At 45.4% G+C, this 26978-nt stretch overlaps 1 protein-coding gene across 1 annotated transcript in view; it reads left to right on the forward strand.

Annotated features, from left to right (window-relative positions):
• The window catches only part of pold1 (DNA polymerase delta 1, catalytic subunit), a 114052-nt gene that overhangs the window by 13579 nt on the left and 73495 nt on the right, over positions 1–26978 (forward strand). Inside the window, exons 2-9 of the mRNA XM_033013117.1 lie at positions 1873–1989; positions 7693–7833; positions 9395–9520; positions 11450–11618; positions 13516–13618; positions 19668–19797; positions 22435–22601; positions 25692–25796. Of these exons, the coding sequence (XP_032869008.1) occupies positions 1873–1989; positions 7693–7833; positions 9395–9520; positions 11450–11618; positions 13516–13618; positions 19668–19797; positions 22435–22601; positions 25692–25796 (1058 nt within the window). The remainder of the gene's footprint in view (positions 1–1872; positions 1990–7692; positions 7834–9394; positions 9521–11449; positions 11619–13515; positions 13619–19667; positions 19798–22434; positions 22602–25691; positions 25797–26978) is intronic.

Here is a 26978-nt window from a genome sequence, read left to right on the forward strand (position 1 = left end):
ATTAGAAATGTAGTGAGTCCAACGCGATTGTAAACGGCTTATACGGTCCAAATGGGAAAAGCCGGTTTGTGCCAAGTGTATCTGAGTGAGCCGCATACAGAAAACCACTGAAATCTCGAATTCACGAGTTCAGAATTTATAAACAAAGTACTTAGAGAATCATAGGAACAGAAAACAGGTCACATAATTTATACAATAAGTAACCACCATTCCAAAATCAAATAGTATCGAATCAAATGAGTTCAAAAGAGATGGACAAAGCTTGAAAATAATCAGAGGAAATTCCCTGAAACACTCAAATACATCAGTACCGGCAGTTGGTTCCCTAACTGTAGATCTATGCGTTGACAGAGGAAAGTTCTACAAAAGAAAACTAGCTACTTTCTGGGGAATTCCTCCGTCTTGGAAGGGCTTTGAAGAGTTTTTCCCACAATTAAACCAGCTTGTGCCAAATTACATTGGTATAACTCGTCAGACGCATTGTGGCAGCTGCGAACCCTCACAGTTTACATAAAGATAATAGCATCGATATTCGCCAAGGCAGCAACTTTGTTTATCTAAATGCCACTTTTAGTCTCCCGTTGATTTAATGAGTATTAGAAAAAATTAGGTCAAAATCACAGGTACATATTCTCTAAGCGCTGGTGGCAATTCTACCGAAACTTACCAGACGTTGGAAATAAACACTTCATTTAAAAAGACCTCTTGAAGGCTGCAGATTGCTGGTGAGACACTTTTGGAATGCTCTTTTATATATAAACAGCCTGGAAGCTCCGTAGAGATCGTGTGGGCAGAGAACGACCAGCATGTTCATTCCAGATTACTCACCTTCTGTCCCCTCTGTCCAGCTTCCGGGTTCACCGTTCGCAGGAGTTCCCACGGTAAACGCAAGAGTTATTACGGATATCGCACTGGCCACTACGTCCATATAATGTTTCAATGTTCAACCACAAGTGTACAAGTCACTCTTGGAGAAATTCAAGTTTCTTGAATTTTCTCCCGAGTCAACAAGTTACACGAGTACCTGCCGTTAGCGCCACGGTGGTCCACGGTGGTCCACGAATGCCGTACGGTTATCGTACGAGGTTCCCACGATGTTCAACTCTGGTTACCTCTTGCGTCAAGTCGCCCCGTGAGAAAGGCCTATAAACATGTGAAATGTGAGGTTAGAGTCAGAGAGTGATACAGTGTGGCATACACCGACCAACATGTCCCAGCTACACTAGTCCCACCTGCCTGCATTTGATCCATATCCCTCCAAACCTGTCCTATCCATGGAAGGTTATTCAATTTGGTAGGAAATATCAATTTATTTTTGAATTAACCTTGAAATACTAGTGAGTGCAGGTCTACAGAGAGACATTGGTGTACTGCTTTAGGAGGTATTGTGGGTCACAGATGCATTTAACATTTAGGAAAACAAATGCTATATTGGTGTCAGAGGTTCAGAGACATTAAATTAAATGTTTTAACCCCCCCTTCCCTCTTCCCAGCTAGACTCAAGAGTATTTTATTGTCATATGTCCCTAAACAGAGCAATGAAATTCTAGAATCAACAGATGTGTAATATAGTACTTTGTAAAAACCATAATAAACAACAACAAAAAGTTCCATGCACCTATTCCTTTCCAGAGACGCTGCCTGCCAGAGGGCTCTTAAAGGTAGAGGAATCAGGGGATATGCGGAGAAGACAGGAACGGGGTACTGATTGGGGATGATCAGCCATGATCACATTGAATGGCGGTGCTGGCTCGAAGGGCCAAATGGCCTACTCCTGCACCTATTGTCTATTGTCTGTCCCGCTAAGTTACTCCAGCATTTTGTGTCCATATTTTATATATATGAATTGCAAACTTTCTTTCTTGCTGTTAGGAAACCTGTTTTCTTCTGACGTTAAGAAGAGTAAGTGGCAGCGGCCTCCGGTACCAAAGATCAACCCGAAAGAGGACAGCATCACGTTCCAGCAGGTGGAGCTCGAGTACTATGTGGGTAAGTGACAGGATCAGTAAAGTTTTGGCTTAGACACAGCTCCGAATGTGAATTCAGCCCTCCGCTTTATGTTGTGGTATTGAGGCTGTGTCAGCAGGCCATGCAGGTCAGAAACTGTTATCAGGCAACTGATTTCCTACCACAATTAGAGAGCAGTCTTCACCTCCCATCTACCTCATGAGTGACCCTCGGACTATCTCTGATCAGACTTTGCTGACTTTACCTTGCACTAAACATCATTCCCTTATCATGTAACTATTCTCTGTAAATGGCTTGACTGGTTGGCACACAACAAAAGCTTTTCACTGTACCTCGGGACACGTGACCATAAACTGAGCTGAAGTTAAACACTTCCAAACTGTGGTGTACAGATTATAATTGGGCAGTGGTAGTGTGGCGTGAAGCCAAAGATAACGCTTGCGTTAAGCCCACGCATTCGAAGGATAGGACCCCAGTGAGGGGCTGAATAATTACGTGTCGTAAAAAGTTGGGTGAAAACATCAAACTGCAATATTTCTGTAATATTTTCACAATGGTAATAAAAAGGGTGGCACACTTGGAAGAGCTGCTGCCTTACAGCGCCAGAGACCAGGGCTTGATTTTGCCACTGTATGTAGTCTGCACATTCTCTTTGTGATCATTTGGTTCCTGCCCACATCCCAAAGACATGTGGGCTGTAGGTTAATTGGCTCTCTGTAAATTACCCCTAGTGAGTAGGTGAGAAAGTGGGATAACATAGAACTAGTGTAAAGGGGTGGTGGATGCTCAGCATGGACTTGCTATGCTATGCTGTATCTTTCAATCATCAATTAAAATCTAAATGATATTGCATAGAGGGAAGGTAGACAAAAATGCTGGAGAAACTCAGCGGGTGAGGCAGCATCTATGGAGCGAAGGAAATAGGGGACGTTTCGGGTCGAGACCTTTCTTCAGACTGATGAGGGGGTGGGGGGGCTGGGAAAAAGAAAGGAAGAGGCGGAGACTGGGCTGTGGGAGAGCTGGGAAGGGGAGGGGAAAGAGGGAGAAAGCAAGGACTACCTGAAATTGGAGAAGCCAATGTTCATACCGTTGGGGTGTAAACTACCCAAGCGAAATATAAGATAAGATAAGATAAGATAATCTTTATTGTCATTGTACAAGACAACGAAATTCTGTTGGAGCAGTCCTCCAGCTGCACAGGAATATAAGTATAAAAATACAATTTAAAAAAAGAACTATTAAAAAATTTAACTATAACCATAAACATACAGGAGTATGGGTGGGTGTGTGGGAGAGAGGGGGGGGGGGATCAGTGTGGGAGGGGGATAGAGTTCAGTAGTGTCACAGCTCTATGGTAGAAGCTGTTTTTCAGTCTTGTCGTGCGGGCGCTCAGTGTCCTGTATCGTCTTCCTGAGGGCAGGAGGGTGAAGAGACAGTGTCCAGGGTGTGTGCTGTCCCTAATGATGCCCTTGACCCTCCGGATGCAGCGGGTCCGGTAGATGTCCTCCAGACTGGGGAGCTGGGTGCCAGTGATCCTCTCAGCAGTCTTAATGACGCGTTGGAGAGCTTTCCTGTTCTCTGCGGTACAGCCAGAGTACCATACTGTGATGCAGTATGTAAGAACTGACTCAATGGCTGACCTGTAGAAGCTCACCAGCAGCTGTTGTGGGAGACGTGCCCTCTTCAAGCACCTCAGGAAGTGAAGCCTTTGAAGTCCTTTCTTGGCCGTCGCCGTGATGTTGACGGTCCAGGTCAGGTCGTGGCTGATGTTGACCCCGAGGTACCTGATGTTCTGCACAGCCTCCACTGTCTCGCCGTTAATGGTGATGGGCTGATGGACGAAGGTCTTCGGTCTCCTCCTGAAGTCCAGGATCATCTCCTTTGTTTTTTTTGCGTTGAGGATCAGATATGAGGTGCTGCTCCTCCAATTTCAATCAATCAATCAATCAGTTTTATTCGTCACATTGCACATAAAGTGCAAGTGAAATGAATTTATCAGCAGCGGTACAATGATAAAGAACACACAAACGCAATAAAAATTTAACACAAACATCCACCACAGCATCCATCACTGTGGTGGAAGGCACAGAACTTGGCCAGTCCTCCTCCATTTTCCCCCGTGGTCGGGACCTCAACCCTCCGCAGCCGTCGCTGCGGGCGTCCAGATGATAAAGGACAAGGTAAAAGTCAAGGTAAGTCCAGGATCGTCTCTTCCCCACCGGAGACCGCGGCTTCAGGCTGGTGTAGGCCGCAGGCCGGCGGTCGAAGATTTAAAATTCGCGCCGCAGCCAGAAGCACTGCAGACTGCAGGGCCGGCGGTCGAAGCTCCCCTTCAAGGGTGATGGTAAGTTCACGCCGGGCCCACGGTAGAAGTTGGCCGCGGGCCGGCATTCAGAGCTTCTTCTTCCCCCCGGGTCCCCCACGAGGGATCCCGGGCTGCAGACGCCGCGCCAGCTGGAGCTTCAGGCTGCCGGCTGCCGCGGACCAGCGAAACGGAGCGCTCCCCTCCGGCGAGCCCCAGCGAGGGCTCGCCCGCTCCACACCGAGTCCGCACTGCGCCCGCCGCTGAAGCCCCGGGCGCGTCTCCGGGAAAGGTCGCGCCGATCCTTGCGCGTCTCCTGGAAAAAGTCGCCTCTCCGTGGAGGAGGCGGCCGAAGCGGTTTCCCCTTACCCCCCCACACCACCCCCCACACAAAACACACAGAGAAACATCAAAAACATACTGTAAAACATACTAAAAAACCAAAAAAAGTGGAAAAAAACGGACACGCTGCTGCAGGGCGCTGGCGGTGGGACTCACAATTTGTGGTGGGACTCACTCTGGCTATGGAGGAGGGCCAGGACAGAAAGGTCAGATTTGGAATGGGAGGGGGAGTTGAAGTGCTGAGCCACCGGGAGATTGTTGTTGCGAACTGAGCGGAGGCTATTTCATAGAGGGAGGTTATTGAAGCCATATTCATGCTAGCTTGTAAGCAACTGTTGAGGCTTGTTGCACTTGCCTATTGTCTGTATCCTTTTAGGTACTGGCAGTTCAAGTTAATTCATATCTCACAAATGAACAAACATTTCACTATCTCTGTACCTGTGACAATAATAAACATTTAGAAAAATGTATTAAATGTGTTTTTTTGTGGAAAGCCTTAAAATATTATAAATGAGCTAAATATCTCTCACAGCCTCTATGGTTTAATTTATAATTCAGGAAAGAAGCTGAGATTTGCTGAACAGATTGCACTCCAGAGAATGTGCTTGTTTTTTAAGGCTTATCTCTAGCTTTGAAGGGACATGTTTTTAATACTGCTCTGGCCTGTTCCCCTTTTTAGTTGGCATTAATCCCACTGTATCTGTTCTTCCTGTGTCCAGGCTGCTGTACAAGTAGTGTCTTATGATTTATGCCACCTAGCTTATTATATCTTTATATCTCTCTGAAGAAGGGTCCCGACTCGAAACTTTATCTATCCATGTTCTCCAGGAATGCTGCCTGACCCACTGTGACTTTGTGTGGACAGCGGAAATTGGAGGAACAGCACCTCATATTCCGTCTGGGGACCTTGCGTCCCTATGGCATTAACATTGAATTCTCCCAATTTTGCTAGCCCTTGCTGTCTCCTCCCATTCCTTAACCCTCTAGCTGTCTCCTCCCACCCTCCCATCCGCCCGCCCTCGGGCTCCTCCTCCTCCTCCTCCCCTTTTCCTTCTTCTTCCCCCCCCCACCCCCCATCAGTCTGAAGAAGGGTTTCGGCCCGAAACGTCGCCTATTTCCTTCGCTCCATAGATGCTGCTGCACCCGCTGAGTTTCCCCAGCAATTTTGTGTACCTGTGACTTTGTGTCTGTTGAGCTGCCCCTTACAACTGCTGTCCGAATGCCCTGGGGATATTGTACCACAATTGATACGGGGCCATTGTTCCCTTCCGATTGAACTTTTTCAATTATTTCTCCATCAATATCTTTGATTGTGCCAGCAACAACCATCATTCTTTAAGTATTAATTTCCAATCTTAATTAATAATTTACAATAACATTGTGCAGTACAAAGGCAACCCATTTAGCTCATTGAACCTGTGGGGAACAGTGTGATGTTTTGTTTTTGTTTTGTTCAAGCCCATTGACAGATTCTTCAATCTCTGTTCTCTGACTCATGAAGTATTTTTATTTGCCTGTCAAAATATTAATCCATACTCTTTCCAGGCTCCGCAGTGCACTTTTACAACTGTTGCCAATTCTATTTTGTAGTTCATTCATTTGCCAAGCAGGTTTTGTGTGAACAGTTGAATTCCTTATGTAACGAGGAGCCCAATAGATAAGTTTCAACAAACTTTGTATTTTCTTCAGCTGAGCTCAGCAGTGACTTCCACCTCATTTATTGCCCCCTCTTTGGCATTAACATTTGTTTGCTGTGGGAAATCTTTAATTTCCATCTATAATGTTTGGGAAGCTTCATAGTTATTAGTGTTATTTAATTATTGTTTGACTAAGGAAACATCTACATCATGGACATGCCATTGTTCCAGTAAACTTGATTATTTGCAAACCCTTACCAATATATTTTCAAACGTTATTTAGTGGATTAAGATCTGATGCTTTGGAGAAAATTTAAAAAAAACTATTAAGTGGAGCAATTCAACTAGTAACAATGTTGGGGTGCATGTGACGAATAAAATTGACTTTGACTTTGACTTTTGTGTGTGTGTGTGTGTGTGTGTGTGTGTGTGTGTGTGTGTGTGTGTATGTACAGCTTAAGCAGGAATACTGGAAGGGTAGGAGTTCAGTAAAAGTTTTGGATTGTGTAACTTTGGAACAATAAACTGACTTGGGAGTGAGAAAGTTGAGGTAATGAAATGGAACATTGCAAGGAAGGTATCGTGCAATTATAGGTGGATTCACTCATTATTTCCCTTCTCTCTACAAATGGCACTTGTAGAACAAAAAAACTCACCGTAATCTCATCCTCTGATTTGCTGGATGTTATAGACAATAGTCAATAGGTGCAGGAGTAGGCCATTTGGCCCTTCGAGCCAGCACCACCATTCAATGTGATCATGGCTGATCATCCCCATCAGTACCCCGTTCCTGCCTTCTCCCCATATCTCCTGACTCCGCTATCTTTAAGAGCCCTATCTAGCTCTCTCTTGAAAGCATCCAGAGAACCTGCCTCCACCGCCCTCTGAGGCAGAGAATTCCACAGACTCACCACTCTCTGTGAGAAAAAGTGTTTCCTCGTCTCCGTTCTAAATGGCTTACTCCTTATTCTTAAACTATGGCCCCTGGTTCTGGACTCCCCTAACATCGGGAACATGTTGCCTGCCTCTAGTGTGTCCAAGCCCTTAACAATCTTATATGTTAAAAAAATTAAAAATATGTTAAATAATATTTCCCAGTAAGTTAATCAGCTTTTGAAATCTAATTATTCCTGCCACTTAGGCAAGTCCTGTAGTCAGTCTGTGGAAAGCAAAGTTTCCCAAAGAGAAAAAGGGTCTCGACCCGAAACGTTAGCCATTCCTTCTCTCCTGAGATGCTGCCAGTCCCGCTGAGTTACTCCAGCATTTTGTGTATATCTTCGGTGTTAACCAGCGTCTGCAGTTCCTTCCCACACATATCCATATGCTGGCTTAGAGGAACATGGAGAAGCAAGGAACTGCAGATGCTGGTTTAAGCATGGTCTAAAGAAGGAACAGGTAGATGAGATTCTCAATTTTAATAATTGCTCTTCCTTTCTTTTGTAGGGACTTATGTCGCTGGAATGCCTGGGAATAGGCAGGGTCCCGTTCCTGTTACTCGAATGTTTGGAATTACAATGGAGGGGAACAGTGTGTGCTGTCACATCCATGGATTTATGCCATATTTCTATGTCCCGGCACCTGCTGGTGAGATTCTCGCATGTCCGTACACTCTCAGCTCCTGTTTATCAGGCGTGTCGATGCTCTGGAACTATTTACTCCAGTTGCAAAATAACAGCGTCAACATTTCCAGGTCAGGGATTACATGAGACCTCTGTTGTTAAGTCTCCTGTGTTTTACCAACCAAAATGTATCTTCAACTTCCCTCTCAACATTGGCTGTAATTATGTGACAAGCAAACGACCATAAGACATAGGAGCAGAAAAAGGCCATTCAGCCCATCAAGTCTACTCCGCTATTCAATATTTCCCCCTCCCAACCCCATTCTCCTACCTTCTCCCTGTAACCCTTGACACCCCTTTTAATCAAGATCTATCAGTCTCTGATTTAAAAATACCCAGCGGGGTCAAGAGCTGATACGTCACGTATCCATGTTCTCCACAAATGCTGCCTGACCCGCTGAGTTACTCCAGCATTTTGTGTCTATCATCATAATGAACCAGCATCGTATCGGGCCGAAACTCTTCTGGAAATAGGCAACGTTTCGGGCCGAAACCCGGAAGGGTTTCGGCCCGAAACGTTGCCTATTTCCTTCACTCCACAGATGCTGCTGCACCCGCTGAGTTACTCCAGCACTCTGTGAAACGTCACCTATCCATGTTCTCCACAGATGCTGCCTGACCCGCTGAGTTACTCCAGCACTCTGTGAAATGTCACCTATCCATGTTCTCCACAGATGCTGCCTGACCCGCTGAGTTACTCCAGCACTGTGTGAAACGTCACCTATCCATGTTCTCCACAGATGCTGCCTGACCCGCTGAGTTATTCCAGCACTGTGTGAAACGTCACCTATCCATGTTCTCCACAGATGCTGCCTGACCCGCTGAGTTACTCCAGCACTCTGTGAAACGTCACCTATCCATGTCCTCCACAGATGCTGCCTGACCCGCTGAGTTACTCCAGCATTTTGTGTCTATCATCATAATGAACCAGCATCGTATCGGGCCGAAACTCTTCTGGAAATAGGCAACGTTTCGGGCCTAAACCCTTCCGGGTTTGGCCCGAAACGTTGCCTATTTCCTTCACTCCGTAGATGCTGCTGCACCCACTGAGTTACTCCAGCACTCTGTGAAGCGTCACCTATCCATGTTCTCCACAGATGCTGCCTGACCCACTGAGTTACTCCAGCACTCTGTGAAACGTCACCTATACATGTTCTCCACAGAAGCTGCCTGACCCGCTGAGTTACTCCAGCACATTGTGTGTACCTTCTGCCTTGTCTCTCCTCAACCTCCAGCGCTGCTGGCTGAAGCAGAGCTAGATGTAGTTCGGTGTGAATTATTGTTGTACACTGTGTAGCCTGGAGACAGTCGAGCAACAGAAGAGTCTAATCTTAAAAATGTTGTTGAGCATCAGCTAAAAGAACGCAGTCCCATCCATTACCGAGCACAATTGTCATAGCTGTCTACTGACTACTGACTAATATGATGTCTACTGTGGTGATATCCCATTGTGGCCATGTGTTGAATTGCTCATGGTGTACTGAACGGACACATCTATAACTCTGAAACTTCCACTCCTCTGACAGGTTTCAGTCCAGAACACCTCCATGACTTTCAGCGGGAGCTGAACAGCATTGTGATTAAGGACATGAGGTCAAACAAGGATAACATCTCTCAAGTGGTACTGGCAGTCGATATCTGTCAGAAGGAGAGTAAGTACAGCATTCTGTTGTTGCCTCTCTCTTTGTTCTCTCCCATGTAGTGGCTCGGACATCGAGAAAAGGGGCCAAGCCTAGAACGCGGAACATCAGGATGTCTGGAAGGAATGCCGAATGTCTTTCTGAACTTGTTAAAAGCCGTCCCTGGAGGAGGGAAAGACAGGAGGAACATTATACATTTTGTTTAAAGGACACAGGAAAAGAATGACTTCTGCTAGGAAAATTCTCATTTCATAGATACATGGACAATAGGTGCAGGTGTAGGCCGAGCCAGCACCGCCATTCATTGTGATCATGGCTGATCATGCACAATTAGTGCCCCGTTCCTGCCTTCTCCCCATGTCCCTTGATTCCGCTATCAATAAGAGCTCTATCTAACTCTCTTTTGAATACATCTAGTGAATCGGCCTCCACTGCCTTCTGAGGCAGAGAATTCCACAAATTCACAACTCTGGGTGAAAAAGAATTTCCTCGTCTCAGTTCTAAATGGCCTACCCCTTATTCTTAAACTGTGGCCTCTGGTTCTGGACTCCCCCAACATTGGGAACATGTTTCCTGCATCTATCGTGTCCAATCCTTTTCATGATATCCTACATCTTTTTCCAACCGATGAAGTATTTTTCAGCGTAAAAAAATTTCAGCCCTCAAGGGAAGACTTAGCAGGTCAGGCAGCACCTGTGGCAGTGACAGAGAGTTGATGGTTTAGCTGACTCCTGACCAGAGGTCATTGGCGTTGTTCCTTTCAACAGGTTCTGCCTGACCTGCAGTTCAGAGACTTTTCCACTTTATTCAAGGAGTGCGCGTCGTGTGTGTGTGTGCGTGCACGCATGTGTGTGGGCGTGCGTGTATGTGTGTGTGCGTATGTGTGTGAGTGTGTATGTATGTGAGTGTGTGCGTGTGTGTGTATGTATGTATGCGTGTGGGTGTATGTATGTATGTGCGTGGGTGTGTGCATGTGTGGGTGTGGGTGTGTGTGTGCGTGCGCGCATGTGTGGGCGTGCGTGTGTATGTGTGTGCGTATGTGTGTGTGTGAGTGTGTATGTATGTGAGTGTGCGTGTGTGTGTATGTATGTATGCGTGTGTGCGTGTGTGTATGTGTATGTGTGTGTGTATATGTGTCTGTATGCGTGTGTGTGTGAATGTGTATGTATGTATGTGTGTGTGTGCGTGTGTGTGCATGTATGTATGCGTGTGGGTGTGTGTGTATGTAGGTATGTATGTATGTGTGTATGTATGTTTGTATGTATGTGTGTGGGTGTGTGTGTATGTAGGTATGTATGTATGTGTGTGTGTGTGTATGTATATGTATGCGTGTGTGTGTGTGTGTATGTATATGTATGCGTGCGTGTGTGTATGTGTATGCACATGTGAGGTATGGGAGTAGGGTAGCCTCAAATGACCACACAGTTGTGAAGGGTTCGGTTTAGTTTGGAGATACAGTGCGGAAACTGGACCTTCGGCCCACCTAGTCCACGCTGACCAGCGATCCCTGCACATTAACACTACCCTACACACACTAGGAACAATTGTTACCCTATACCAAGTCAATTAGCCTACAAACCTGTAGGTCTTTGGAGTGTGGGAGGAAACCGAAGAGATTGGAGAAAACCCACGCAGGTCACGGGGAGAACGTACAAACTCCGTACAGACAGCACCTGTAGTCAGGATCAAACCCAAGTCTCAGGCGCTGCAAGCATTGTAAGGCACCGAGCCACCCTGCTAATGATCTGTGATCTGCTAATAATACCTTTCTGCAGCAGCGAGTATTTGTCTTGTCCAGATCTGCTGGATGTGAGTCAATTGTAATAAGATGCTAGGGAGCTGCCTGTCCTTGCAGCAGAACCTGCTTGGGAGAGATAGGGGGAGACATATGTTCCAACATTGCTGAGAGAATGCCATCAATGGATGAATGTATAATTACAGGTATGTACGGCTACGGAGGAAACACAAAGACACCATTCCTAAAGATCACAATGGCACTGCCTCGCCTAATTGCCCCAGCTAAACGGCTGCTGGAACAAGGATTCTACTTTGGTTCAATGCCAATGAGCAACTATCAGTCATATGAGGCCAACATTGACTTCGAAATCAGGTACTTACTACTGACTGAGCATTAAAACAATTCATTAAGAAATGTGGGAGTTTTTGCAATATCTGGAAATATGAAGTGTTTTTAAAGTGAGCTGTTATTGTCCAATCCAATATAAGGTGTTTTTGAAGTGAGCTGTTATTGTAGTGTGGGAAGCATAGTAGCTGATTTGTGCATAGCACGCTCCCACAGTGCTTTAAACTATAGCGATGCAGCGCTCAAAAAGGCCCACCGAATCCATACTGACCAGCGATCTCTATACTAGCACTATCCTATTTACAATTTACAACTTTTATTTTAGCAAAGCCAATTAACCTACAAACCTGTTTGTCTTTGGAGTATGGGAGGAAACCGGAGCACCCGGAGAAAACCCACGTGGTCACGGGGCGAACGTACAAACTCTGTACAGACAATTTAAAAACGCCTGGTTTTCAGTTGTAGTATTGTGCATTTGCCATTAGGTGACGTGTCTGAACTATGGGAATGGCAGAGATTGTACCAGTGATACAGAGTGTACAGTTGGTTTATTTTTATTACAAGCAACCAATTACATTTTGCAATAATTTTAACAAAGTCAAGTTTCAACATGTTTTCAGTCGGTCATGTGCACTTCAAAAAAATCTTTCAAAATTAAATAGCTCTGATAATTTCAGGCAAGATCAGATTTTCAAGCAATCCTTTGAATGCTTTGCTTCTGTATGCAAACTACATTAAATGTTTTGCTGTTTCTTTCATCTGTACAACTTGTTCTCACCAAATTGGCTGACTGTCACCGTTGCAGTGACAGATGTGAGGTGAAGATTTCAAACAAACTGCATACAACTTGTGTTCATAAAGAGCAAAATAAGATACGGATTCTGTTCAATTATTCTTGCTCCATTTGCCTGTATCGGCCCAGTCACGTTAACTCGGCAAACCTGCTGCAAATAATGATGACTAATCTACAGCAGGCGTGATGAATAATAACTTTCAGTTGTTTTACATTCTCAACCCACAGACCGTTTATTGTGAGCGAAATTAGGCCATTCGGCCCATCATGTCTACTCCGCCATTCAATCATGGCTGATCTATCTCTCCCTTCTAACCCCATTCTCATGCCTTCTCACCATAGCCCCTGACATCCGTACTAATCAAGAATCTATCTATCTCTGTCTTAAAAATATCCACTGACCTGGCCTCCACAGCCGTCTGTGGCAAAGAATTTCACAGATTCACCACCCTCTGACTAAAGAAATTCCTCCTCACCTCCTTCCTCAAGGAACGTCCTTTAATGCTGTGGCTATGACCTCTAGTCCTAGACTCTCCCAATAGTGGAAGATAAGAATGGTGACATGTAAAACCTCACTGAGGCACCTACACTAGCTCCTTTTTTAGTAGCATCTCAATTTAATGATTTATGAAGACTTTTATTACAAACTCTAGCATAGATGCACCCTTATTCCTTCTCTCCAGCGATGCTGCCTCACCCGCTGAGTTACTCCAGCATTTTGTGTCTACCTTCGATTTATATCAGCATCTGCAGTTCTTTCTTACACCCTTTTTCCTTATCTGTGACATTCTCCAAACCCACACCATCCTTGCTGTTTCCATGACTCTGATTCTGGTCTCTTGCATGTCCCTAATTTTAATTTTCCCATCACAAGCTGAACTTTCAGTGGCCGAGGTCATGTCATCAGGAGTTTCCCCCTCCCACCAAGACATCTGTGCACCTCCCCGCCCCTTCCTTCAAGATGCTGTTTATAGTCAATCACTTCACCCTAATATGTGCTGACATGTGTCTGAGTGATTGGTGTTTTTCCTGGAACCCTTCATGCTTTTGACAGGGATTGTCGAAAGGACCAGATTGAACTTATTATCGTTACCATGCTTAAATGTACATTTTGTCTGATATTTTTGTTAGATTCATGGTGGATTGCGATGTTGTTGGCTGTAACTGGATTGAATTACCCGCTGGGAAATATCGGATAAGGGAAGACCAACCTACAGGGCACAATCGCAAGAAGGTGTGTGCCACTAAATGCGGATCATCGGAAGGGTAGAGAGAGAGAGATTGTTTTAAGTTTCAGTTTTCTCCTCCAGGGTGATAAGGTGTCAGCAGTGGCTGGATGGTGAGTCAATCACTTCTGATGCAGCATCAAAGTCCCACTCGAGAGACAGAATCCAGGTACCCTGTTTTGAAGTTGCTGTGTTTCTTCCAGTGTCCTGATCAGTATTCCCGCTTCAGCCTGTGCCAGCTGCTGTTCCATGGTTGTGATGATTTGTTTCTGCATCACAATAATGACCATGCTGGTAAAGGACTTGATGAAGTGGACACTGGGGAAGATTCATTGATGGAAAGATACAGCATGGAAACAGGCCCTTCAGCCCGCCGGATCCACGCCGACCACCAATCACCCGTTCACACTAGTTCGATGTTATCCCACTTTGTCATACACTAGAGGCAATTTACAGAGGGCTGATTAACCTACAAACCCGCACGGCTTTGGGATATGGGAGGAAACCGGAGCACCCAGAGGAAACCCACGTAGCCACAGGGAGAACGTACAAACTCCACACAGACAGCACCCACGGTCAGGATCGACGTTGATTGCCAGGGAATACAATATCAATTAAGAGTTGAGAAGTTTTGGATGAAGATGAGTAATTTGTGCATTTGTAGATGATTATACCTGTATTCCTACCCAAGAGGATTATGGATACTGATTTGTTGAGGAAATATGATTTGAAGGGTATTAAGGAATATGAGGTAGTTTGGAATAAGGTGGGTGGTTGAAATGACATTAAATTATTCTTTATGTAACAAGATTCTATGATCTGGTCTGTATCGCTGCTGTTTGTGTGGGCAAACTGTGCAAATTGGCTACAGTTTGCTCCGACACTACCTACACTTTGAAAGCATCAAAGTGCTCCGTGTCCTAGAAAAGTGGGTTATAAATGCAAGCTTTTCTTCTTGGAAGGTTAAATTTGATTATTTCTCTCAACCACTCCCATACGCACCACTCCTTTCCAGTCAGTCCGCAGAGCTTATCAGAGGGAGAACAATGTGCGGTGGGTGAAGCCGCTGCCTCTCAGCACTAGAGACCGGGGTGGGAGATTGCAACCTTCACGTGGTCCGCCCTGTTTCGACGAATGCAATCAACCTGGCGTGCACAATCAAATATGATCAAATAGAACAAGTTATCCTACAACTTTAGGCTGTTAACGCCATATGCAAGAAGAAGAAGAAGCACTAGAGACCTCGTGTGCTGGCTGTGTGGAGTTTGCAAGTTCTCCTGGTGATCACGTGGGTTCCCTTAGGGTGCCCCGGTTCTCTCCCACATCCTAAAGGCGTGAGGGCCCTCAGCGAGTTGTCCCTGGTGCCTACGTGAGTGGCGGAATCTGGGGCGAGTTGATGGAAAATGCAGAGAGAGCGTAGGATTGGTGTAAATGGGTGGTGATGGTCCGTATGGACTCGGTGGGCCGAGTGGCCTGTTTCCGTGCTGTAACTCTACTTGTGGAAAACATCCAAATCTTGGGTTCACAATTGAAGTCTTCATATGAGAGGCAAAAGCAAAATGTGGAACATTCTGGAAATGTGAAAGAAAATAAATATCAGGCCAAATAGATTGATGCTTCAACTTGACTATCTTCTCACAACTTCTGTTTGAAGAAGGGTTTTGGCCCGAAACGTTGCCTATTTCTCTCGCTCCACAGATGCTGCTGCACCCGCTGAGTTTCTCCAGCAATTTTGTCTACCTTCGATTTTCCAGCATCTGCAGTTCCTTCTTGAACATTCCCACAACTTCTCTTGTCACAGACCAGAGTCTTTTCATCATTGTTTATTTTGCATTCACACTATAACAGAAAGTTGGAATCTATCCCAGCCTTGGGTTTTCCACCATTTTCTCCTGCTGATCTTCTGTTCATTGTTCAGTTGCGTGCCCCCAATTAATCTATTAAAATATGAGAAGTTTTGCATGTTAATGGCGGTTGTAAAAACCACAGTGATCTCAACATGCATTAGTGTTTACTTGTACCAATGACATTCCTGGTCTCAGAACCCAACCAAAAGAAGAACCTTTGTCTCTAAACCCACATGATGCAGACTGCTCATTTTAGGAAGTGCTTTTGTCTTTTATGACGTTGAACAACTGGTTAAAAAAGGCATATTTCTATTTTCATTTCATAAATATATTGGAGTCTGCAGCATCTAAATGACCTGGCCATACCATTCCCTATAATAGAAAGCTGCAATGCTTAGAGCACTTTGTTTTTTACACCAGCAAGCCCTCACATCTTTCATCTTATTTTTCTTCTCCAGTCTTCCCTGCTCTTTGTGTCCCCCTCTCCTGCAGGAAAAACACCTGTTGCTACGTCTGAAACTCTAGCTTCTAACCCCCCTTTATCCTCTTTGACACAATTCTCTTTATAAAGTGATTTTCTCTAACATGGGTTTTTTTGGGGGGGGGGGGGGGGGGCACAACTATCACGGATTGGAAAATATCATAAAGCAACTATTGCGAAAGCAAAAAAAAACCTCTTATATTTAACAAAAAAAATGGTTTTAGTTTTCGAGTTCCAGCGCAGAAACAGGGCCCTTAGTCAGGATTGAACCCGGGTCTCTGGTGCTATAAGGCAGCAACTTTAATGATGTGCCGCCCTAGATAAGGGGACTGAAAATGCACAGAACTCCAGGTGTGACCTCACAATTTCACTGTGTAATTACTTCGGAACTCCAATCCTTTTTGAAACATAGGGCAATTTGCTTTCCTCACCACTTTATGCACCTGCCTGCTAACTTCCTGCAATTTGTGCTCATGAACTCCTCACTCATGTGCAATCTTTCTCTATTTGGATAATAGTCTCTTTAGATTCCACTTAACAAAGGGCATGACTTCACATTTTCCTCACATTAAACTCCATTGATGCGAGTATATTTCCATTCACTCAACCCATCTGTATCTTGTTGCAGAGTTTAAATAGCCTGTTGCATCTTGCCCTCTTGCCTATTTCACTATCCTTGGCACACTTGGACACTTTACACTTGCCCGCCTACTCCAGGTCATGAATATGAATGGCAAACTGAAGCCAAGTAATGATCCTTGCAGCCTGAAAACGCCATAGTTATTCCCACTGTCTACTGCTTGCAACCAATTGTCATCCCCTGCATTTATTTCCCCCTGTGCTCCCTCTTATCTGATGAATTGAATACATTTTTATTTTATGCACCAGCCTTTTATGCAGCATCTTGTCAAATGCCTTTTGAAATTCAAATACATTAAAACTAGGTTCCTCCTTATCGACTTTGTTTGAGACATCTCAAAGAATTCAAGAAAATATGTCAAACATGATTTGCGTTTCACGAGACAAAATTGACCAGATTTTACTATATTGAGCTCTGAAGGACCAGCTACATTTTCCTTAATTATGAACTCCAGAATCTTGTGGATACATACATCACATGGTTATAGTTATCTGGGCCTTATCGTCTTTCTTTACGGTGTCACATTTGCAGTTTTATATCTGCCGGTAAAATCCCTGAGCTAAACTTAACAAAAGTTCAAGCACTGACTCCATTCTCTCTGCAGCCACTTCTTTTAAAACTTGTGTGCAGGCCACTGGGACCTTGCAATGTCTGTCTGCCTTTGGTCTGGATACACAATCAAATGCAGATGCTGAGATCTTGAGCAAGATTAAAGTGCTGGAGAACCTGGCAGCATCAGTTGAGGCAATGGACACATGACATTTCAGCCTCGAGAAGGGCCCCGACCACAAATGTGCTGAGTTCCTCCAGTGCTTTGTCTTTAATCACAATAGTTCTTAGTTTTTCCTATAGAGGTCAACCGATTGGTTCCTTATCAGTTTTGCCAGACCAACAAAGGTCACGGCCTCCAAGAGGAGTCAAACGGTGCTGGAACGTTCCGCCTATGCCGGTGGGGGGGGGGGGGGGGGGGGCAGAGTTACCGCCCGCAAAGTCGGCTATGGGAACGGATCTGCCGGCTCAGGCTGGGTGGAGTTCCAGAGCCCCGGCCACAGGGGGGGAGATTCCACCCACTGATCGCTGTGGAAGTCCCGACGAGGACGCGATCGGCCGCTTCACCCGGCCTAGGCGCCACGTTTTCAGAGGACTTCGAATGTACTCTCGTAACTTTGTCCAGAATAGAGGCACCGGACTATCAGTTGTGGAAAAATCATTGCTGGACCTGTACACGATAGTGCTTGTTGTTATTCCTTCCCATGTGTTTGAAACTTGCCCGTTAGATAGGTTGAAATATTTGCAGTACCCTTCACCATGAAGTCTAATGCAAAATATTGCTTTAACTCATCTGCTGTCTCCTTGTATCTATTATTCATTCCGCTTCCTTGCCCTCTAGAAGTTCCACACTTGGCTAATCTCTCCTTCTGTATATATTCACAGAAACCTTTGCTGTTGCTATTACTTGGCAGCTTTCTCTGTAAATCAATTCTCTTTCCCCTCATTAACTTTTTATTAACACTACTGGTTCTTATAAAATTCCTACTCCTGCTCCACCACCAATACTTCTATGCTTTAGTCCTTGATTTAAAATTTGCCTTGACCTCCTTCGTTAACCACAATCCTTGCTAATATATCATCAGCGCGTCTGTTCAGGGATTGGTAATGGCTACTTGATTAATGAAGGTATGAAAATTGAGCTACTTTCTGTTCTTGCTAAAGTGACTTGCTGAATGAGTGTACACTCCCAGACTGACTATTTTATTTTATGTATCGCCCCGGCCTTGTTCCATTGTGTCATCTTTTCTCTTAAGACCTTCCTGCGTGGTTCAGAGATGTTCTCATCCACGACTGCCTCTGTCCAAATGAAAATCCAACAATGGTGTGTGGTGGCCGCACAGAATTAGCAGCAGCGATGTCAAGGTCTTGCACAACTCTGCAGAAACCTGCTGCCTCTTCTGCCTGCAAGGTCATGACAGCAGGTGCATGGATGTGCCACCCTCCCATTCACACTCTGTCCTGACTGTTCCTGCATTGTCACAGTCATGTCAACACTCCCTCCCCTCCCAGCGCATTCACTGTTCAGACACAAGGAACTGCACATGCTGGAATTGTAAGAAGCACAAAGTGCTGGAGTAACTCAACAGGTCGTGCAGCATCAGTGGAGGATATGGATAAGCGCCATTTCGTGTCGGCACCCTCTTCAGACCACCTTCAGTCTAAGAAGGTTCTCGACCCAAAGCATTGCCTATCCATGTTCACCAGAGATGCTGCCTGACCCGCTGAGTTACCCCAGCACTCTGTGAAACGTCACCTATCCATGTTCTCCACAGATGCTGCCTGACCCGCTGAGTTACTCCAGCACTCTGTGAAACGTCACCTATCCATGTTCTCCACAGATGCTGCCTGACCCGCTGAGTTACTCCAGCTCAGTGTGCTTAACGTTCAGCACCCATCCTGGACTGTAACTGTCCAAGCAAGAGACCTATCTCAAAGAAAATGGACAGTCCACAGCAGAGGCTGCCTTCCTTAGTGTGGTTACATCTGTGAATAAATTAAAAAATAAATCTGTCTGGGCTTTTGCTGATGAATGAATAGACAAAGTGCTGCAGTAAATCAGAGGGTCAGGCAGCATCAGTGGAGGGAATGGATAGGCGATCTTAGATGGACACAAAAAGCCAGAGTAACTCAGCGGGACAGGCAGCATCTCTGGAGAGAAGGAATGGGTGACACTTCAGGCCGAAACCCTTCTTCAGACTGATGTCAGAGGAGTAGGCGGTACAGAGATAAAATGTGGTTGGAGACAGTAAGACTGGCAGGAAAACTGGGAAGGGGGAGGGGGTGGAGAGAGAGGGAAAGCAAGGGCTACTTGAAGTCAATGTTCATACCGCTGGGGTGTAAGCTACCCAAGCAAAATATGAGGTGCTGTTCCTCCAATTTGCGTTGGGCCTCACTCTGACAATGGAGGAGGCCCAGGACAGAATGGTCACTGTGGGAATGGGAGGGGGAGTTAAAGTGTTGAACAACCGGGAGATCAGTGGATCGGTGCTCCTTCTACACGTTGCTAATGAGCAGTTTGTTTCCAATGTTGGCTGCAGGTGACACTGGCACAGATGGAGGTAGACGTGGCCTGGACAGACTTCGTCAGCCACGCCGCTGAGGGCGAGTGGCAGAAAATCGCTCCGCTCCGTGTGCTCAGCTTCGACATTGAATGTGCCGGCAGGAAGGGTGGGTTATTAAAAAACGGCAACACTGCCTGTTACGTGGACAGCTGCAGTCCAGGGTGGACGCTGCAGAGAGTGTGGAGAAGATTCATGAGGATGTTGCCAGGACTCGTGGGCCCGAGTTGTTGGGAGACTATAGTTGAGCAGGCTATTACATTATTCCTGGGCGTGCAGGAGAATGAGGGGTGTTCCGCTGTCCCACTGTCTCTGCCTACATTCTTTCTTTGTCCCCATCAGTCTGAAGAAGGGTCTCGACCTGAAACGTCGCCAATTCCTCTTCTCCGTAGATGCTGCCTGACCCGCTGAGTTTCTCCAGCATTTTATGTCTGCATTAGTGTGGTCGTTCCTCAGCCCAACAGGGAGAGCTGGGCATCCAAGCAGAGAGAGCAGCTCCTGTCACATATAGAGCAAGTGTTGCTCAGATCCAGGCGGCCCTCACTGCCAGACCCCAGCCATGGCCCACGTTCACTGTGCCAGCCAGCAGATTGCAAAGGCTGATGCCTGCCTAACACCAGCACTCGCAGGTTGCCTCTCCATTCTGGGCCATGAATGATTCTTTGCACTGATTGCATAAAGATTATTTAGCAGAAGGCTATGACTTGCATTAGGCTCCCAACATGGTGGCACACAGCAGCAGGGGAGGCAGGGGTTTGTTCTGCATTCATGGCACAACAGTATGTAGTCTGAACAGACAGATCTTGCAGGATGAGGTGCACTTGCCCTGGACATTTGAGCTGGAGGACTAAGAATAATCACCGCCCTGGAGGCTAGTGCTAACTGCAGTATCGGTGTACATCCAAGAGTCAAGAGAGTTTAATTGTCAGATGTACCGGTAATGGAAATTCATACTTGCTGCAGCGTTATGGGTTTATTAACACAATAACTCACAATAAATTTACAATAATCAATGATACAATAAATTAATAATCAGTAATAGTCAGTAACCAGCCCATAATAGTGCTGAAACTCAAGTCTGTAGAGCAACCAAAACAGTGTCTGTCCCTGTCATATACATGACCGGTGTAACAGTTGTCCCCTCCCTCATCGCCCTCCCCCCCCCCCCCCCCCCCCCCCCCCCCCCCCCCAACCCAAACTCTAATCATTGCTGTGTTTGAGACCAACACAGAATTGGACAGGAAGAATATGATAAGGCTCTCTTGAATAAATATTTGAGAGCAAGATGTGCCCAGGGGATGGAATTAATCCTTTTGCCCAAATAATTGGATTTCTCTAACAAATTACTGGCACAGGCTTAATCATTTCTATCTGTGCTTATAGATCTCTTTGTTCATACATTGGTTGATGCTTTCCCAAGTAATGTTCACTCAAGTGGAGCATAAACCTTTATACTGAGTTGTTGTGGAGTTGCAGGAAAAGAAAGATGCCTGATATGCAAAGGACTTTGTTTCTTTTTGAGTGGATGTCTCATAAGGTCATAAGTGATAGTAGAATTAGGCCATTCGGTCCATCAAGTCCACTCTGCCATTCAGTCACGGCTGATCTATCTCTCTCTCCTAACCCCATTCTTCTGCCTTCTCCCCATAACCTCTGACGCCTGTATTAATCAAGAAATCACAGGGCCATCTATCTCTGTAAAATATGTAAACGTGGGTATGATAATGTAACCTATCAAATGATGAAAGAGCTGCTGATTTGTTGGAGAAAAAATACTTTTTTCACCCACTGTCCTCTATTCCATTACTACTTTAGTTTGCGTAGGAAGGAACTGCAGATGCTGGTTTAAACCGGTTTAAAGCTGGAGTAACTCAGCGGGTCAGGCAGCATCTCTGGAGAGAAGGAATAAGTGACCCTTAGTTTTGTTGGCTTGAGACTTGTGGTGTATTGAGCAGTTTGAAACTGCCATTGATTTGTTCTCCATTATCTGGAGATGCTGCTCCATCAGTAACTGTTCAGTCTTGGGCACCACAATAGCAGGAAGCTGAGGCCAGCACTCTCCAGCCCTGGAAATCTGGGATCAGCTATCCTGAAGTCACTCGCTAGCTTTAAAATGTGACAGAAAGTGACTGCTATCAACTGCTCCCTCCCAGCTCCAGTCACCTGAGATCCAACCCGATCACCCAGTGCTGTCTGTGTGGAGTTTGCACGTACTCTTTGTAACTGGGTGGGTTTTCTCCAGGTGCTCTGGTTTCCTTCTGCACCCAAAGACGTACAGCGTGGTGGGTTAGTTGGTTTTAAGGTGTAGATGGATGGTCAAACTTGGAGGGAAACGATTGTAATTTTGGAGATTATAATGAACGGATGAGTGTAGGTCCAACATAAGTGGGTACTTGATGGCTGTTGTGGGTCCAAGGGCTTGGTTCTATATTTTGTTGCACTTATGAATCTAAGAATGAGGGATGGTTTTATTGAAGGGCAAGGTTCTGAAGGAGCTTAACAGGGCTTGCTGTGAGATTGCATCCCCCTCATGGGGGTATCTGAAATAAGGGGAGCATCATTTCAGATGAAGGACTTCAGTGGTTTCAATGATCCCTTTGTTTTCATGGTACAATTCAAGGTACAATGACATTCTTTATCTGCATACAGATCAGTGAGATTATTGCCATATATACGTACAATCCCCATCTACGCTCTGCTTCTGTTTCTTGTGCAACTGCATCTGACCCCATGGTGTTTTGTCTAGGTATTTTCCCGGAGGCTGACAAGGACCCTGTGATACAGATCGCCAACATGGTACTGCGGCAGGGGGAGAAAGACCCCTTCATCCGTAACGTCTTCACCCTCCGGTCTTGTGCCAGCATTGTGGGGTCACAGGTCTTCTGCTTCGAGAATGAGAACGAGCTTCTGAAGGTATGAGATCTGGTGGTGGAGGTGTTTGGAGGCCGAATGCAGGATTAGCCCAAAATGCCAGTTTAGTCAGCATGGACTAGATGGGCTGAAGGGTCTTTTGGATTGTCAGCACTGGTTGGAAACCTCATCCTGAACTTAAGATAGACACAAAATGCTGGAGTAACTCAGCGTGACAGGGAGCATCTCTGGAGAGAAGGAATGGGTGACATTGCGGGTCGAGACTCTCAATCTGAACTTTGTTTGCGTCTCAAGTAGGCAGCTGGGGAGAGCTAGAATTTGCATACGTCTGCCCTGGGCAGCATTGGTGGTGCATTGCAGACTAGGCTTTGCTCATGTTTTCTCAGCAACTATATATACCCCCGCCCCTCTTTGTTTAATATATGTGCACAATAACACACACTTTGTGCAAACACTGCTGATGGAGAACTGATCAGTTTCCCCAAGAGGCAGATTTTAATGGCCCACATTTTGGAGACATTCATACCAAAATAAGATCTCTTGCGGTTTTGTATCTGAAATTTGTCCACTTTTAGATCTCACCAGCTAGTGTGATAATCAGTCAAATTTACATAGAAGGTGGTTGTTGCACACATGACTAAGCATGCACTTCTCTTCCATTCAGTGGAGGTGGAGGGGAAAATTGGTTTGCTTCTGGGTGATCACGTTTTTTGTCTTACCGAGTGCCTCGTAGTGAAGTGGTTATTGTTCTAGACCAGTGACTGAGGTTCAAATCTCACCACAACGAGCATTGAAATTGAATTCAATAAATCAAGTAATTTGGTCTGCTACTCATGGAAGAAATTGACCATGAAAGTTGCAGGTCTCCTCACTAGAACGAAAAATTACCATCGTTGCTCCGTCTTGCCTATCCAGGACTCCCTAGTTGACACTTAATGACTCTTGAAATGGTTCAGCAAATCGCACTGTTATGGATGGACAATAACGTTACCTTGGACACACAAGGAACCACAGGTACTGGAACCTTGCATGGAACACAAAGTGCTGAATTAACTCAGCGGATCGGGCAGCATCTCTGGAGGACATGGATAGGTGACGTTTTGGGTCGGGAACCTTCATCAAACTAATGAAGGGTGCTGACCAGAAATGTCATCTATGCAGAGTGTTTCATGCTGGAGATAGACACAACATTCTGGAGTGACTCAGTGGGTCAGGCAACATCTCTGGGGGGGGAAAAGGAATAGGTGACGTTTTGGGTCGAGACCCTTCTCCAGACACTTTAGCAGTTTTCTTGCTGGGCTGGCCAACATTCTGCCAATATAAAAATGAAGACTACATATATTATATCAACACTACACGACTTTCTGAACAGGATGTACATATCACGGTGAGGATCTGGAACAGAAAGTTATAAGTAGTGGTTCTCTGGATACTTTCAAAAGAGAGCTAGATAGGTCTCTTAAAGATAGCGGAGTCAGGGGATATGGGGAGAAGGCAGGAGCGGGGTAGTGATTGGGGATGATCAGCCATGATCACATTGCTGGCTCACGGGCGAATGGCCTACTCCTGCACCTATTGTCTATTGTCTATTATTGTCTCTTGGTGGTCTGGAGAAAGACATGAGTTCCTATGTCACTACTGTGAGTCGGAGGATTGGTCCACGTTCAAGGACTCAGTGGCCAATCTAAATGAGCACCACAATCGCCAAAGAACTCCTCAGTAAATGTGTAGAGTATATGTGTTGAAAAAGTCAGTCCGAATGACTGTGCGATTCACTCCAGAGTGAAGACCAAGTGTGAGGTAGATATAAATGCTGGAGAAACCCAGCGGGTGAGGCAGCATCTTTAGATGCTTGAGTTTCTCCAGCATTTTTATCTACCTTTGATTTTTCCAGCACTGCAGTTCCTTCTTACACAAACCAAGTGTGAGGTGTTCAGATCAGTTGATCCTGACCTGTGTAAGTAATTAGGGGTGACCTTTGCAAAGGCCTCGGGGTGCCAAGAGACATTCCAGACCAGGCTAGAATCCCAGACTAACCATGCAGACACTCCATCCGAACATAATAACGTGAAATCGGGCAGATTTGCTGACAACAACGCATCCCTCCATGATAAATGTCGACACGAGTGTGGTGCGAGGCGGTGTTCTCAGCCCCTTGCTGAAGTCCTGCACACTTAACACTGTGTGGCCAAATTCTGCTCTAACTTCTATTCACAACTTTGCAGATGACACACTATTACGGGCCGGATCTCGAACAATGTTGAGACAGAGTACAGGAAGGAGGTAGTGCTTCACAGCATGCTACCAAGACAACCAGCTCTCCCTCAATGTGTGCAAAACCAAGGAGCTGGTCATCGCTGCAGGAAGTGGTGTGATGTTCACGCCCAATCTACATCAATGCTGCTCAAGTGAAAATGGTCAAGAACTTCAAGTTCCAAGGAGTCAATATCACCAGGTCCATTCACATTAGCACTACAGCCAAGAAAGCCTCCACTTACCAATGCCTCCAGTCACTTGGAAGGCCAAGGAAATTTGGCATGTCTCCACTTATACTTCCAAATTTCAAAAAACACACGATAAAGCATCCTAGCAGAATGCATCAGTGTTGGGCCCAGGGCACTTTCCCATCACGCAGCAGAAACAAAAGCGTGAAAGCATCCTTTAGCCTCCTTTTGCTCTGGTATTTTATCTCATTCACATGTTTAAACTATAATGTTTTATTCTTAATGTTTTATGTTTTATTCTTAATTGTTTACTGTATGTGGTGTTGTTACTTGCGGGCGCAGCACCAAGGTAAATTCCTTGTGTGTACACACTTGGCCAATAAACGTATTCATTCTTCTTCTCCTTCATTCATTTACCACCAGATTCAAGAACAGTTTCTTTTCTGCTGTGATTAGATTCTTAATGGACTTCTTATAAGCTAAGGATGAATTCATAGTCTTCCAACATTGTCATTGCTTCCTTTGCCATTTGGCCCATATCCCTGTATTCCTTTCTAATATTTCTTCCTGTTTCCAATTGATGTTTTTGGTTTCAGGTTTCCAGCAGCTGCAGTTTCTCTTCATTTTAAAGTGTCGGTGTACAATTTTAATACCATAAACCTTTGAATATTTTTCCCTTTCCCCCAAGGCTTGGTCGGAGTTTATCCGAGTGGCCGACCCTGATATAATTACCGGATACAATATTCAGAACTTTGACATGCCGTACTTGATCAACAGAGCACAAGTGCTCAAGGTAAGAATGACGGCCCATTTTTATGCCTTCCATAAACTACGTTAGTTTTTGTTATGCTTCGAGTTTCCTTACCTTGACAAGAGATTATGTTTAATAAGCTGCTGAATGTTTAATAAGCTGCATGAACTTTGCACAGCCTGGCTCAAATATCTCCAGGGTACACAAAAATGCTGGAGAAGCTCAGCGGGTGCAGCAGCATCTATGGAGCGAAGGAAATAGGCAACGTTTCGGGCCGAAACTCTTCTGGAAATAGGCAACGTTTCGGGCCGAAACCCTTTTGGGTTTTGGCCCGAAACGTTGCCTATTTCCTTCGCTCCATAGATGCTGTTGCACCCGCTGAGTTTCTCCAGCATTTTTGTGTACCTTCGATTTTCCAGCATCTGCAGTTCCTTCTTAAACTCAAATATCTCCAGTGCAGGTGAAGTAGATCAGCTCTTTGTACCTCTGCCACCACTTCAGTCAGTTAAAATATTTGATTGAAGGACACAGCAAGGCAACAGGCCCTCTGGCCCACTGAGTCCACGCCCACTCGATCATCCATTCACACTAGTTCTATGTTATCACACACTCTTACATCCATTCCCTACACACTAGGGGCAATTTACAAATGCCAATTAACCTACAATCCTGCACGTCTTTGAGATGTGGGAGGAAGCCCATGTGGTCACAGGAAGAACATGCAAACTCCACACAGACAGCACTGAAGGTCAGAATTGAACCTTTAGAGGTCTTTAGAGCTATGAGGCAGCAGCTCTACCTGCTGCACCACTGTGCTACACTTGACAATTGAAGACCATTTATGATGCAAAAGGAAGATATTAGCCCATCCAATCCATCATCAGTACCCACATTGCACGCTCTGTCTTGCCCCAAGCCTTGTGAGTCGCATCTCCAAGTACATATCCAGACTCCCTTCAAATGTCTGGAATGTTTCTCCGTTTACTTCCCTTTCAGGTGGCAAGTTTCAAACCTCTACCACCCTCTACATGAACACTTTGTCCTCATCCGCCCTCTAATCCTGCAAATAATTGTGTGTCCCCACGTTGTTGACTTCTTTGCTCAGAGAAATAAGCCCATTCTGTTTATTTTGGCCACTTCCCACTTTAGACATCTTAATTAAGCTCCAATTGGTCTTCTCTGTTCCAAAGAAAACAGCCCCAACCAAGCCAATCTTTTCTTGTA

The sequence above is a fragment of the Amblyraja radiata genome, chromosome 38 (assembly GCF_010909765.2).
Source record: "Amblyraja radiata isolate CabotCenter1 chromosome 38, sAmbRad1.1.pri, whole genome shotgun sequence".
Taxonomy (NCBI): Eukaryota; Metazoa; Chordata; class Chondrichthyes; order Rajiformes; family Rajidae; genus Amblyraja; species Amblyraja radiata.